A 14,728-nucleotide genomic window follows, 5' to 3' on the forward strand; every position below is an offset into this window, starting at 1 on the left:
ACTGAGCTGCTGAAGACGACCAGCTTATGAAGGCCATGGCTCTAATTGGCACCAGGTGCGCTCCGGAAGGTGCCGCCTCTGCAGGGAGCGCCGTGCATGGCAACAGATGGCAGACAGGCAGCAGGAGATCGACGACACAAGTCAGGACACAATTTTTTACCCAACGTGATTTTTCAGGAATTTGTTCAGGAATTTTATTTGTTTCTCATATTACAACTTTTAAAAAAGTTTTTTTCATGGAAATTTTCTCCTTGCAATAATATTTATACTTATACATATACTTACATAACTTTTCCCCAATCTAAATTACAACTTTATTCATTGTTTATTTTGTTTCCCATAATATTTGAAACTTTGACAAAATGTCTTTTTCCTTTAATATTTCAACATCATGCTACTAAAATGACATTATTTTCCTCATAATATTTCAAGTTCATTCTCATCAAATTACAACTTTTTTTTCATCATTAGATATTCTTAATTTAAATTTAAAATTTATTTTTTTCCTTTTCTGCTGTTGGTGGTTTTTGTCCTTTATCAACTACTTTCTTCTTGTAAATTTTCTTCTCATATTAGGGATTTTCCGATCAGGATTTTATGCTGCTGATACCGATGCCAATAATCCATGCATGAAATCGGCCGATCGGCAGGGCTGATCTGCGCTTTGCAAGATCAATATCGATACTGCTAATGACAGATACCAATCGGTGGCCAATCGATCGGAGCATCCCAATCTCATAATAATAATATTTCGACTAATACTTTGATAACTTTTTTCTCCAACCTAATTTTCCAAATTACAACTTTATTTGTTGTCAACTTTTCAAAAAAATGTCTTTAATATTTCAACTTTATGTCACTAAAATGATGTTATTTAACCTGATAATATTACATTGTTTTATTTGTGACGTTTATTAGTTTACAAATTATTTGCCATAATATTTTGACTTTATTCTTGAAAATTACTGATGATTTTTCAATTTGTGCATTTTTCCCCCAAGTTTTCTTGTTAAATTATATGTGTGGGCAAATAAAAAAAATTCTGGATAACCCCGCCTCTCCAGACGACAGTCGCCGTTATGGTCTACGTCTGTCCAGTAGACGTTTATTTATCTTTAAGGCTCAACGTGCTGTAAATGATTGTACAACATAATAATACAAAGAAGCCTTCCTATTGGTTAGGTCTCACCACACCCCACCCCCACCTCGCTGGTTTCCATGGCAACCATGTCAGGGTGTAAGGAAATCATGTGAAGCATCTTTCTCTCTCGTATCTACCCCCCACCCCACCCTGTGTGTATATAAAAGCCCCTTTCTGTGTGCTCCCCGCCTCGCTCTCCACGAGACGCTTCCTTGACCTTCCCTCATCTCCTCCCGATGCGTTGCTCATCATCTTCCTTCTCCTCGTCGGGCGTCTGACGTGGGGACCGTGGCTGCGTGGATGCAAAAATGGGTTGTGGGAATTCGTCGGCCGCCAGCACCTCAGGAGGGGGTGAGTGTTTTTTTAGGAATATGAGTGTATATGTGAGCATGTCTGCACCAAACTGGAAGGTGATGAGAATGTAAATGAAGTGTGAAGTTATCAGCGTGTGTGTGTGTGTGTGTCTTTCATGAATGGATACGCATCATCTTTATCAGTGCTTCCCAACTGGTATGGCTGCGGGACCCGCTATCACCCCTCAACGACGAGCGCTGACCCACATTGGCCATCACTGCACACACAGTGATACATTTCAATAATGTCATCATTTTGATGATCAGTTTCCAGCTGATACCAAAACACAATTTCAGTAGATGGTAACAATTTCAAGCACTTTCAAAACATGACAAACTTTCCCTCAAGTAAACTACAAGCGTGCTTCTCGACTTGCTCCATGCTTCAAGTGCCTCCAGATTCCATCTGTGGTTATTTGGCGCTCTACAGTCATACAGCCTTGCCACATTGCAATTCCGAGGCTTCACTCTATCTAGGTTTAAGAAAATATATTCATGAATAAATGATTGCTCTTTTGTAGTTGACTATAGGCTATTATTACGACAAAAATGTGCACATTGAAGCATATTTGGCCTAAATTTAGCATTTTCAAATTCAAATACAAATATAAGACATTCAGAAAAAGTGTTGGAAGACAAAATGTGTAGTATTCTACACCGTTCACTCTGTGTCCAGTAATTTTACAATAGCTGCCAACTCCCCCCCCCCATGTAGAGATGCCTGAAATTGGCTTTTTTTGCCAATAACCAATATGCCGATATTGTCCAACTCTCCAATATCAGCCAATACGGATATGTGTAACATAACATACCTCCTGTAGTGGAATGACCATGTGTTGAGATGCTAATGAATATAGCATCAGCAATTAGCTTGTCAACATGGCTGTAAACAACATTGTACAACATGCAGTTTTCTTGTTGAATAATGCTGTTTGCTGGGATAGGCTCCAGCACTCCCCGCGACCCTCATGAGGATAAGCGGTAGAAAATGAATGAATGAATGAATGAATGAATAATGCTGTTTGCCAATAAAAAATATCCATGGGCCACACTTTGGACACCCCTGAGTGATTTATATGTAAATAATTCATCCTATTTGCGGAAATTCACTTATCACAGCCGAGTCTGGAACCAATTAACCGCGATAACGAGGGTTTACTGTACATCCAGAGAGTTGGGTGATTGAACAACAACAAAAAAAAACTCAATCTGAACAACCTTGAGGAAAACAAAATTGAAAGCTGCTTCATGCCTCAGGACTTTGGATCAGCCGTTCCCATCGGCCTCAGCCAGCTGCAGGGAATGTACCATCGTCTGGAGTGGTCAAGGAGGTTACGCTATTCACCAAGTATTGATCTAAAACAGGGTTCGGGTCTACTCGGGGTTGGAAATGAGCATTTTTCCAGGAGTGAAAGTGCAATTCTGTTGAGTTAGGGTAATTGAATCAATGGTAATTAGGTGGGAGCGTAGCAGGTGGTGACGAGGTCAGGGCCTTGTATTGTTTAGTGTTGTGTTTTATGTGTAACGTGAAAAATCTTCCTCCAAGGATGTGAAGCTGAAAGCAAAAAGTCTGCTAACTATTGATCATTTTCTTTCATTTTCACTCGCTGGCCATTCGTAGAAATACTTTATCTGCTGCATGACCTCACCCTGTATCACCACCAAAGTGGTTTTACATTCAAATGTACAGGAAAGTGTCGAAAAAGTTCTACGTGCAGTTCTGTTGGCTGAGGTACGGTTTGGGATGACAAATCCCAATCAGGCTCCTGTTTCCACAAATGAGTCCGCTAAGCGTGATGGAAGTAGCTGATCAAGTCAACAAAAAACAGTCCAGTCACACAGTGAACAAAGAACACTGGAGGACATCTTTTGAAGTTCTTTTTGAAGCTCTCTTAATTCTAATCATCAAAATGTTCAGCTCGGTTCTATGGTCTGTTAGAACTTTTCTAAAAATACACAATATGTGACAGGTTTTCATTGAAAATGAATTTTCTACATTTCCGTTTCAGAATTCACACACATTTTCTACTAATTGCAACTGAATTGAACAATGGTGCGCTGGACAACAGTAGCACTGCGTGGGGTGCGCCACGATCTGACACCAAGCGCTGCACCACCAAATTAGAGCCCAATGCTACAAAATCTTCAACAAACTGTAATGCCCATGCTTGTGCTTAAGGAAGATGTAGTCACCAATGCAATGTCAACTTATGAATGTAAGATACCCTTATTTTGTTGACACAAGTAGACAAGATCTGGCAAACAGTGCTCTTATTTTGAAGGCCGGAAGTGTTTTCTGTGTGTTGACAATGTCTGTTGACTGTAGACTCAGTCACAACTTGCAGCAAGCATTGTAAAGCGCTTGCTTCCGTTAAAGCGCCGACAACACAGTGAAAATGTAGTCATATCCACATAGCCGCACTAGCATGCTCTGCTAAACTAAGCTGATCCAACTAGCTTCCATTCACACTCAATAAGAGTCTTCCGCCAAGTTTTGCCCGTGTTTCTGGCGGCCATTTCCAGATGTTTAGTTTGGGAAGGGGGCGTGTTCGTATTTGTGATTGAGCTGTCTACCGAGGAAATACCACCCCACACCAACCTTCCTTCTCCTGACAATGACAGCATTTCATTCACATAATGTCAGATTCTGCATTTCAAAGTCAAATCAGTTTTTATTGACCAAGTCCACGATTCTGTCCCGGATTCTGTTAACATGGAAATCCTAGGGTCCTAACAGACGCCTACCACGAAAGATGCTTCACTTCCTCCAAACATCCAGGACAGGTTCTGTGGATTCCAGATTCAAGTTGTTGACTTGCACCAACGTGTCGAGTCACGCATCATTCAGGAAGCAGCACGGCCGAGTCACGCGCGGCACCCCCGCCCGACTCCCCGCTGCCCCCCTGGCGAACTCAAGTGACCGCTTCAGCACACACAGTACGGCTCATCCTCCATCTTACTTACGCAGATACAATCCCTCGGACGTGAATGAGCTTTTGTTTGCAGATGAATGGGCCCCTGTGTCATGTCAGCAGACTTCAAGCGTCTTTCTTGACGCAAAGAAGGAAATGACACACTTTTCCAACTAATGCAGAGTCTCCAGTGTAATACGCTGAGTTACTCTTCTTGTGTGGTATTTTTCCAACGATAACTGCATATGTATTGTAGCCTTGGTGCTGTAACAATATATCGGGTAGTGACAATGGTGCTGTCCTATATGACTGATAACCACCCTCATCCAAACCACTGAAACCAACGTCAAGAGATTTACTCCAAGGTCAACAAGGTCTCTGCCTCCTCAGAACATCCCTAAATCACCTCCAGGCCAGGTTTCTGGTGACATTAAAAGTGCTGGGTCGTTGTTTTAAACTCATGCACCCTGTTACGTTTCATGCTGCCTCGGCTTTATCGCTTGGGAAACTGCAAAAACCACAGTGCATTAATGAGACATGCTAACACCAATGGAGGAGAATGAGGGTCTTGTACTTACGTCTCACATTTTATGCAAAAGGAGATTGAGGGCAGTGAGAAAAAGGAGCTCCACAGCAAAGTGGAGACTGCGGAGTACAACACTTTGTGTTAGCATGTGTTTATTGTTGTCATTTGTAGCCGTGTATCCTGAAAGGTTACAGTGATGCACTGATGACGGATCTCGACAGAAGGGTAGTCGTGGTTGGTTTGTTGAGCCAGGATTTATTAACTCATCCACAACTCAACCCCTTCAGTACTGGCCATTGTAGACAATTTGGACTGATCTTTCAAGATACAATAATTGTGTTCTGTGGCTACATAAACATGGAAATTACCAAAAGAAAGCTTGGACTCCCATCAAGTTTGTTTTTACATTTTTCTATTCTTTAGTAATCAGCAGTAGTTAAGTTTTAGCAAAATATCAATTCCTGACAAAAAAAAGGTAGAATACCATCTTTTTGTGAAAAGATACTTTCTAACACAGGGGTCTCAAACTCAATTTACCTGGGGGCCACTGGAGCTAGGGTCTGGGCAAGGCTGGGCCGCATCAGGTTTTCAAAAAAAACAAAAAACGCATTTATTAAAAACAGAAAAATGAAAAAACTTTGCTTTGGTTCCAATTTTCTACAAGAAAAGCTCTGATAAAACATTCCACTGTTCTCAAATATCTTACTTTTTATTTTTCTACACAAAATAAGATAAAAAATAAATAAACAAATCAAGAATAAAGAAAATCAATCAATCAGTAATAAATAAGTATTATAATAATAATAAAACGGCAAATAAAAACTTAAGAAACCACATATAGTTGGTGGGTAGACAAATTATTTTTTTCAGATTAAAATGAACAAAGCATTATTAGAGCCCCGTAGACATGACAAAACATGACTATAGTCACATTTATACTCTTTTTATTTACAACATATTGCGCAACTGCAGGGTCTTGAGACACATGCTAACTCGCAAATTAGAGAGCTAGCAACCTAAACGGTAGCCTTCAAGTTATTTCCTTTAAACTTAAAAGGCCAAAAACTTACCACTTCCACATGGATAGGGAGGATAACTATTAACAGTTATTTAACCTTTAACATGAACATTAATCAAACGTAATAATTTTTTCTGGGTACATGATACCATACAGCATCCATATCAAACTTGCGCCGGCCGCACTAACATTAAACTTTCATATCAAGGCGGGGGCCTCAAACTAGTGTCCTGCGAGCCACATTTGGCCCGTGGGCCGCGTGTTTGAGACCCCTGTTCTAACATAACTTTCACTCTCACACAAATATTTTGTTTTGTGAACTATACTACAACATACACAGCACAATTTTTTTTTAAATTATAAATACGTTTTTGGTATTGAATGAATATTCATTAAATTTCACTGGATTTAAAATATTTATACATAATTTTAAATGTAATTAAAAATGTGTTCAATTTATATATTTTGTGAAGGTTTTATTAATTTTATCAGTCAAGTGTAATGAAAAGCAGGTATATAAATCCATCAAAGAGGAAGTGGGTGGGATTTATGATCGACTGGTTGAATTGCAAAATAAATGCTTTTTTTTCTTCTTCTCCTTCTCCACTTTCAGGGCCAGCCGAAGCCTCCAAAGATGTGTAAGTACATCATTCATCCTTCACCCCTAGTACCATCTGCATGCTTTTGCAAGTATATTGCTACTGTTTTCACTCGCTTGCAAAAATCAGCCTTGTAACATGATTTTTACCATCATGTGACATACTTTTTATGATGGGACGGTGCAGTCGCAGCTTAGCTCTACTAATATCGTCTTTTACGGCATGTCTCATGGCGAAATGCAGTATCTGTCACATAAACAAGCAAAAGTCAACCTTAATCATGGTTACTTTAGATCCAATGCTGTCACGTGTGGAAAAACATCTGCCCTGACTCATAAACGCATTTCTAATCATTTATCTATCACATGCCCCGCTTAATTAAAGCATCAAATGGCAGATGGAAATAAACAGATGAATTTGTGACCATGAAAGATGGTTTTTCCTCCTCCTGTTTAGTGTATCGTACTGCATGAGAGGGCAGCATGTCCTTTGCTTTTAATAGACAATGTTTATCAAAGCCAAGGGAGGAGCTGCACGTTTCCTGGAATCATTTTAGCGTGCACATATATGTTTGTGTATGTGTGTATTTGTGTGTGCTCTTGATAAACATCAGAGCGGAGCAGGACTCATGAGAGCTGACTGCAGTGTGTTGAGACTGTACTACACAGCAAAATATCATCAAACACACACACACACACACATGTACACACACACACATGTACACACACCCAGAGATTCTATGAAACACACCATTAAAGGAACTAGTACCTCCCCAAAGTGTATTATCTGTTGTCATTAAAAGTGGCACACTTGGAAGAGGATTAAACGTAAAGACAGGCCCAGGAGACAAGTTCCTGCTTAGTCCAGGGGTGTCCAAAGTGTGGCTATATTAAAGTAGTATTACAAGTTGTAAAAGGCAAAAATTGAGTGTGATAAATGATTAGCACTGTACAAAAATTAAAAGAACCCGATGATGCTGAAAAGCTGAAACGAAACTGTAATGCTTCGAAAAGGTATGAAAATAACAATTTTGAATGACCAAAGGAGCCGTTCGGAAGCCGAAGCTGGACTGAAATGCTGTGGAAATATGCTAAAAAGTAGAACGGAAAGTAAAGTGGTGGTTTGAGATCAGAACTAATTAAATACTAATTTGAACTTACAACTGAGAGTAAGGACTTTGAATGTTGGAACTATGACTGGAAAAGGTAGAGAGTAGGAAAAGGAGAGGAATGAAGTTTGCGGCAAGACAAAGTATATGTGTGTGAATGAGAGGGACCCAAGTGGAAGAGTGAGGTTACAGGTAGAAGAGACACAGAAGGTGGAGAATTTTAAGCCCATGGGGTCAAAAGTTCAGAACAATGGAGATTGTGAAAAGGAGGTGAATAAGCGTGTGCAGGCAGGATGGAACGGGTGGAGAAAAGTGTCAGGCGTGATGTGTGATAAAAGAGTTTCAGCTAAAATGAAAGGAAGGGTATACAAAACTGTGGGGAGACTAGCCATGTTGTTTGGTCAAGAGACGGTGCCACTGAGGAAAAGACAGGAAGCAGAACTGGAGGTAGCAGAGATGAGGATGCTGAGGTTCTCATTGGGAGTGACCAGGATGGATAGGATGAGGAAGAGTACATCAGAGGGACATTACATGTTAGAGGCCTTGGAAATAAGAAAGGCAGACTGAGATGGTTGGGACATGTCCAGAGGAGAGATAGGGAATGTATTGGTAGAAGGATGCTGCCAGGGAGGAGGCGTAAAGCAGGGGTTTCAAACACGCGGCCCGCGGGCCAAATGTGGCCCGCAGGACACTAGTTTGAGGCCTTGATATGAAAGTTTAATGTTAGTGCGGCCCATGCAAGTTTGATATAGATGCTGTATGGCAGAGGTAGGGAACCTATGGCTCGGGAGCCAGGCAGGGCTCTTTTGATGACTGTATCTGGCTCCCAAGCATTTCTTACCACAATAAAAAATTATTTTTGCTAACATTTTAAAGTAAACCATCACAGAAATGACTGTTAAAAATAATATTCAAAATCAACAACTTTCTTATGCATTTTAATTCGTCCATCTATATTCTGCTACAATACGGCCAACCATATCTATCTTTCCTGATGATATTTTCCAGGTCAAACACCAAAACTTGATTATTACTGGGTATGCTGTAGTCTACCTCGGTCATTGAGATGCCAAAAAAACATGTAAATGTAAACTTTCCTCCTTTAGTCAAATAGCTAAAGCTGCAGAACCAAGCCTTCTGACGAAGATGGCCAAAAGAATGAAATACGTCTACGGAGTACGGTGCAAAACTATGCAGCAGCAGAAGTTGTATTAATGGCAACAAGTATTTGATTTATTATTAGACACTGCGCTGCTCACGAAAGTGTGCTGGCCACACCCCATTGGTGTGCGGTAGTGTGCCTGGTCTACGTAATTAGAGCCCATTATCTAAAACTGTTGGTCTTACATAAAAATGCACACATTTTATTGCATTCAATGTTTAAAAAAATGTATATGGCTCTCACAGATACACATATCTATACAAATACAAATATACAAATATCTGGCCTTCATGGCTCTCTTCGCCAAAAAGGTTCCTGACCCCTGCTGTATGGTATCATGTACCCAGAAAAAATGATTACGTTTGATTAATGTTCATGTTAAAGGTTAAATAACTGTTAATAGTTATCCTCCCTATCCGTGTGGAAGTGGTAAGTTTTTGGCTATTTAAGTTTAAAGGAAATAACTTGGAGGCTACTGTTTAGGTCGCTAGCTCTCTAGTTTGCGAGTTAGCATGTGTCTCAAGACCCTGCAGTTGTGCAATATGTTGTAAATAAAAAGAGTATAAATGTGACTATAGTCATGTTTTGTCATGTCTACAGGGCTCTAATAATGCTTTGTTCATTTTAATCTGAAAAAAATAATTTGTCTACCCACCAACTATATGTGGTTTCTTAAGTTTTTATTATTTGCCGTTTTATTATTATTGTTATATTTATTCATTACTGATTGATTGATTTTCTTTATTCTTGATTTGTTTATTTATTTTTCATCTTATTTTGTGCAGAAAAATAAAAATTAAGATATTTGAGAACAGTGGAATGTTTTATCAGAGCTTTTATTGTAGAAAATCGGAACCAAAGCACTGAAAAAGTTTGTATATTTTTCTGTTTTTAATAAATACGTTTTTTTTTTTTTTTTGAAAACCTGATGCGGTCCAGCCTTGCTCAGACCCTTGAGTTTGAGACCCCCGGCGTAGAGGAAGACCAAATAGGAAGGAGGTTTATGGATGTGAGGACATGAGGGTAGTTAGTGTGAGAGAGGTGATTTGCTGTGGTGACCCCTGAAGGGAAAAGCCCAAAGAGAAAGAAAATGACACGAAATGTGGGAATATTTACAAAAACGTGAATAGGTAGCGCACCTTTCTTGAGTGAGCTGAACATTTTGATGTTGGATTTGTTTGAATTGGTTAAGAAATGATTACCTCAGTTAGGTATCTGTGATTTATTTTAGTTTTATTTGTTCCTGTCGTCACTGGATAAGCTATCTATTGTCACACATTCTCTAGTCTTTTCTACTCTTTTTTCTGTCAGTAAATTAGGAAGTATTTTCAGGTGTGGGTGTTCCTTCCCATGTTGCTATGTGAAATCAATGCGTCCAGGAAAAAAGGTCCGGGAATGTTGTATGTATTACATGTTATCATCAGTGTACCTGTTAGCACATGGTAACAGCATGGATACAAAACATACACATTACATACATACATGCCTCTTTTTATCACACAGAAAAGAGAAACCTGTGTTAATGTCTGTGGAAGATGGGGCAAAATAGGCAAAATTAAAAAAAAGCGTGATTTTCCTTTAAATGCGAGCATGAAGCCTAATTGTTCCGAATGCATCCCAGCTCGCGAATGCACTAGAGAAAGGCTTGCAGCTGACAAAAGCTTCTTCTCTCAATCAGGACAGAAGATCCCTTGGCAGACGATGAGAAAAGAAGGTACCTTTTAAGACTTGACGCTCAATTAAACGTAGCCGCTTCCTGTGGCAGATGGTTATAATTGTGAATAGATAACACCTTTTATCCCGATGCTAGCAGTTGTCCTTGTTTTTAACCCTTACTTCCTGTCCATGCAGGAACTATGGCGGCGTGTACGTGGGTCTGCCTGCAGACCTGACCGCCGTGGCTGCCAGTCAGTCCAAGCCCACTAGAAAAGGTACCGCAACATACATAGTACATTTGGCCTCAAAGTATGTTTGTTTCTTAATGCGGTCCAATAACATCCCAGTCACAACCCTAATGATAAACAAAGAGCGCCACATATGCACACCCTTGTGTTCATTAAGGTGGCTATATGATTAGCTATTTCAATCCTACAATAACAACATTATATTTCATACAGAAATATTGCATGATTTCTTTCTTCTCTTACAGACTAGCAGTCCGTGATGTCGACACCATCACAAGGTACCAAGCAGCACTTAAATATAAAATGTCAAAGAACAAAAAGTCCCTGAGAGATCTGACCTCAGCCGTCTTGTGTCAAAATAAATAGTTCATGATTTCATACAGCAGGTCAGAGGTGTCCAAATGTTGCCCAGCGAAGGCCGCATACAGAAAAATGACAGGAGGCATCGGACACTTTGGTATTTTGGAATACTCTGTGCCAAGGAGTTATGTACTGCAATACAGTATATTTAGAAAAAAATGGACAGGATGCCGGCACAGTGGAGGTCCTCACAGAGTCTCTCAGAGTCTGCCACTCATTGATAACAACAGCAATGCAATTCCAACATATCATATTAGATTAGATTAGATTAGATTAGATTAGATTCAACTTTATTGTTATTGCTCATGTCACTTGTACTTGGTATTGAAATCCTTAAGCAAAGATTGATTTAAGCTGCTTTTGTATCGATATAAGCAGACCAAATTGGCTGGCGGGAGATGAAAAGGGCATCGTAGTAATCGGATTATCATAATAACCGGGTATCGTACTAACGGAACTAATTATATCATAAAAGACTAGAAATTTGCCGGGAAATGAAAATAGTATCGTAATAAGCAGTAATTCGTTATAACCGATATCGATATAACGAGACTTTACTGTATATAACAGTAATATGTACAGTATTGCAATGAAGTGACTATGATACAGTGTGGATATATACAGGGATATAAGTGACTATAGTATGGCTATTGCAGATTATATAAATTATAAACAGTATGATCTATGAATGCAACAAGATATAACAGTAATATGTACAATAGTGCAATGAAGTAGTGCAATGAAGTGATTGGGGGGGGGCAGAGTTCATATGTATCTCCAACACGTCTGCAAGGCATTCGTCCACCTCCGTATTGTCACGAGACAGACCAAACTACTAGATGCATTTATGGACACTTCGTACATCCAACAATCCAACATTATGTTTGGGAGTTTGACCAATCACAGTGGAGTGGGCGTGCCCGCAGGAGGGTGGCATACATTAAAACAGACCATTTTAGAAATCCAAGAAAATTCAGCTGGAATAGGTGCAGATTCTGGAAGAACTAGAAAGCTTTATGTCGGGTTATTGTGTGTAGCTGCTCTATAGGAGTCCACAAGTTTATACAAAGGGCTGAAAATGAGCACAACAGAAACCAAGGTTAAGCAAATATATTTTGCCATAACTTGATTAGAATTTCTTGTTAATTTGGTGTTGCTAATACATACAAGCGTACAGTATGTATATTATCCTGCCCTGTCATTTATTTTTCTCTCAATTGTCATATTTCAGACACAGTGTGGTGTGCTGATGAATCATGATTAATTTATTTCTTTATTATTAATTTATTACATCTTTTTTCATTTCTGTTTTTTGTTTTTTAATTTTCCAACTATTTCTATTAATTTTTTTCTTGTAATGATGTCTTTATTCTAATAATATTTTGACTTTATTCTTGTGACATTGTAACTTTTTCTGAATTTTCCAAAAATTTTCCAAATGATTGTTATATTTGTTTTAAATATCTTTTTTGTTTAATTTTTCAACTTGATACTCCTAAAATGATGCCATCTTTCCACTTATTATTACCATGTTAGTCATATAAAATTCTCATAAATTTCTCATTAATCTACAAATGTTTTCTCTTAATATTTTGACTTAATTCTCCTTAATATTATGACTTTACAAATTTTTCTGTTAATATTTCAACTCTCTGAGACTAAAATGATAGAATTTTCCCTCATAATACTACTAGTATATTATTGTAAAATTGTGACATTTATTATTGTTAGAATAGGACTTTTTTTCTCTTAATACTATGACTTTATTCTCGTGACATTAGAACTTTTTCAGCAACCTAACCTTCCAAAAATTACAGCTTCATTTGTTGTTTTGTTTGTCTCTCATAATGCAAAAATAGCTTTTTTGTATAATATTTCAACATTATACTGCTAAATACATAGCTTCATACAATCTGGAAATTCTGAGTAAACTTTGTTTTAAAACTCCAAAGAGACAAATGACTCGGTTAGAGAGCAAGTTTTGAATCAACTCAAATCGGGTACTTGATTCAGTCAAGACTTGAGCGTTTTGAACGATTCCTCCATGGCTGAATATCTCTGTCTGAACTTGTCACTCACTGTCTTGACAGGCGTGGTGCTTATTCACCTTGAGGACGCCCCCTGGGGACTCCACCTTGGATGCACGCAGCCCTCGCTGACTCAAGTCTCAGCCTTGCGGTCTCTGAAGAGTCCTGAACTCATGGGAGACTTAGTGACTCCGAGCACAGCTCTGCGGATCCATGATCCATAATCACCTTTCACCGTGCAAAAAAAAAAAAAGACAAGCGGCCTTGAGGGAGCGTCGTGGCAGCCATTTTGGCTCAACGCTCGCAGTGCTGAAATGTCGTCTTTGTCAAGGCAAGACGAGGGATGGCGCTAATGGACGTCTTCTGGTCACAAGCAATCAGTGTTTCTTATTCGTGTGAGTCCGACCTCGCGAGCAAATCTGGAGGGCCTTCAGGTGACACTTACGAGCCAATACATTGGGAACCCCTCTGCAATCCAATTTTATTTATATTTTATTTTATTTCACTCATAAATTGTTATAGCTGTATCATAATTACTAATAATTCGATTATAATCATAATTACTCACACTCAATGACAGTTGGCATTGACTTTGGCCACTCACGTTGTAGTACAAAATGGATGGATTGAAATGCATAAGAAAGTTTTATATTTTCAACACTATTTTTAACAGTGGGATTCCTGTAATATTTTATTGTAAAATGTTAGTGGAAAAATAACGAAAAATTAATGCATTTTATAGCATTAAGAAATGTCGGCGAGACAGATGCAGTCGTCAAAAGAGTCACAACGTAGCGAGATCAAAGTAAGGAATGCTTCTCCTTTTATTATGGTTTCATTTCATTTTTTTTTTCATTACTGTATTTTATGTGTCCTTCGTGTGTACAGCGTGACTGACTTACGAGTTCATTTAGTTCCCACTTAGTCTAAAACTCAACTTACTTCACAATCATCGAGGAACGGAACTCGACCTTAACCCGAGGACTGCCTGTACTGTCTTTGTGCCTCTTGAGGGACAATGGAACCTGCTGTTTCCCCTGCTGATAAATTAAAAATGTCAGCTATCTAGCCAACGACAAGAATAATTACTAGAATAATTTCTCCCCCCTCATGTGTGACATAATTGAGCTGTTACGCCCTGACCAAGAACCACGTATGTAATGTTTTTTGTCATTTTCCAACCCAGAAGTGGCCTGACAACATACTGTCAATGTAATTTTATTTCTCTTTTTAAACACATTAAAATACATAGAAATTGATAATTATAGTACAGCAAATGTTATTTTATTACAATACTGTAACAATTAATTCGAAATCCCAACGTTTTGAATGTCATTAACTTCCGTTAATGTCATTAATGTGTTAACTTTGACAACCCTACTATATATATATATATACGTATATAGTAGGGTATATATATATATATATATATATATATATATATATATATATATATATATTTCTTTTTTTGTTTTTTTTACCTGTCTCTCCTTGTTTCATCTTTCTCATGGCCTTTCCCTGCCGTCCACAATGAATGTCAACGCCTTTGGCTCCTACACACACGGGAACAGCACAATATGGATGGTGTTTATTTTTATGACTCATTTACATACCAGAA

The 14,728-nt window shown here is 38.6% G+C and overlaps 1 protein-coding gene across 1 annotated transcript; it reads left to right on the forward strand.

The window, feature by feature from the left end:
• Positions 1 to 1,291: 1,291 nt before the first annotated feature.
• On the forward strand, positions 1,292 to 14,484 carry c25h12orf75 (chromosome 25 C12orf75 homolog). Its single transcript, XM_058076417.2, has 6 exons — positions 1,292 to 1,492; positions 6,564 to 6,588; positions 10,498 to 10,533; positions 10,671 to 10,750; positions 10,969 to 11,001; positions 13,174 to 14,484. The coding sequence occupies exons 1-5, from the start codon at positions 1,450 to 1,452 to the stop codon at positions 10,971 to 10,973; spliced, it is 189 nt and encodes a 62-aa protein (XP_057932400.1). The 5' UTR covers positions 1,292 to 1,449; the 3' UTR covers positions 10,974 to 11,001; positions 13,174 to 14,484.
• The last annotated feature ends 244 nt before the right edge of the window (positions 14,485 to 14,728 follow it).

This window comes from Doryrhamphus excisus, linkage group LG1, assembly GCF_037039965.1.
Source record: "Doryrhamphus excisus strain RoL-2023G ecotype Guam linkage group LG1, RoL_Dexc_Guam_v1.1, whole genome shotgun sequence".
NCBI lineage: Eukaryota > Metazoa > Chordata > Actinopteri > Syngnathiformes > Syngnathidae > Doryrhamphus > Doryrhamphus excisus.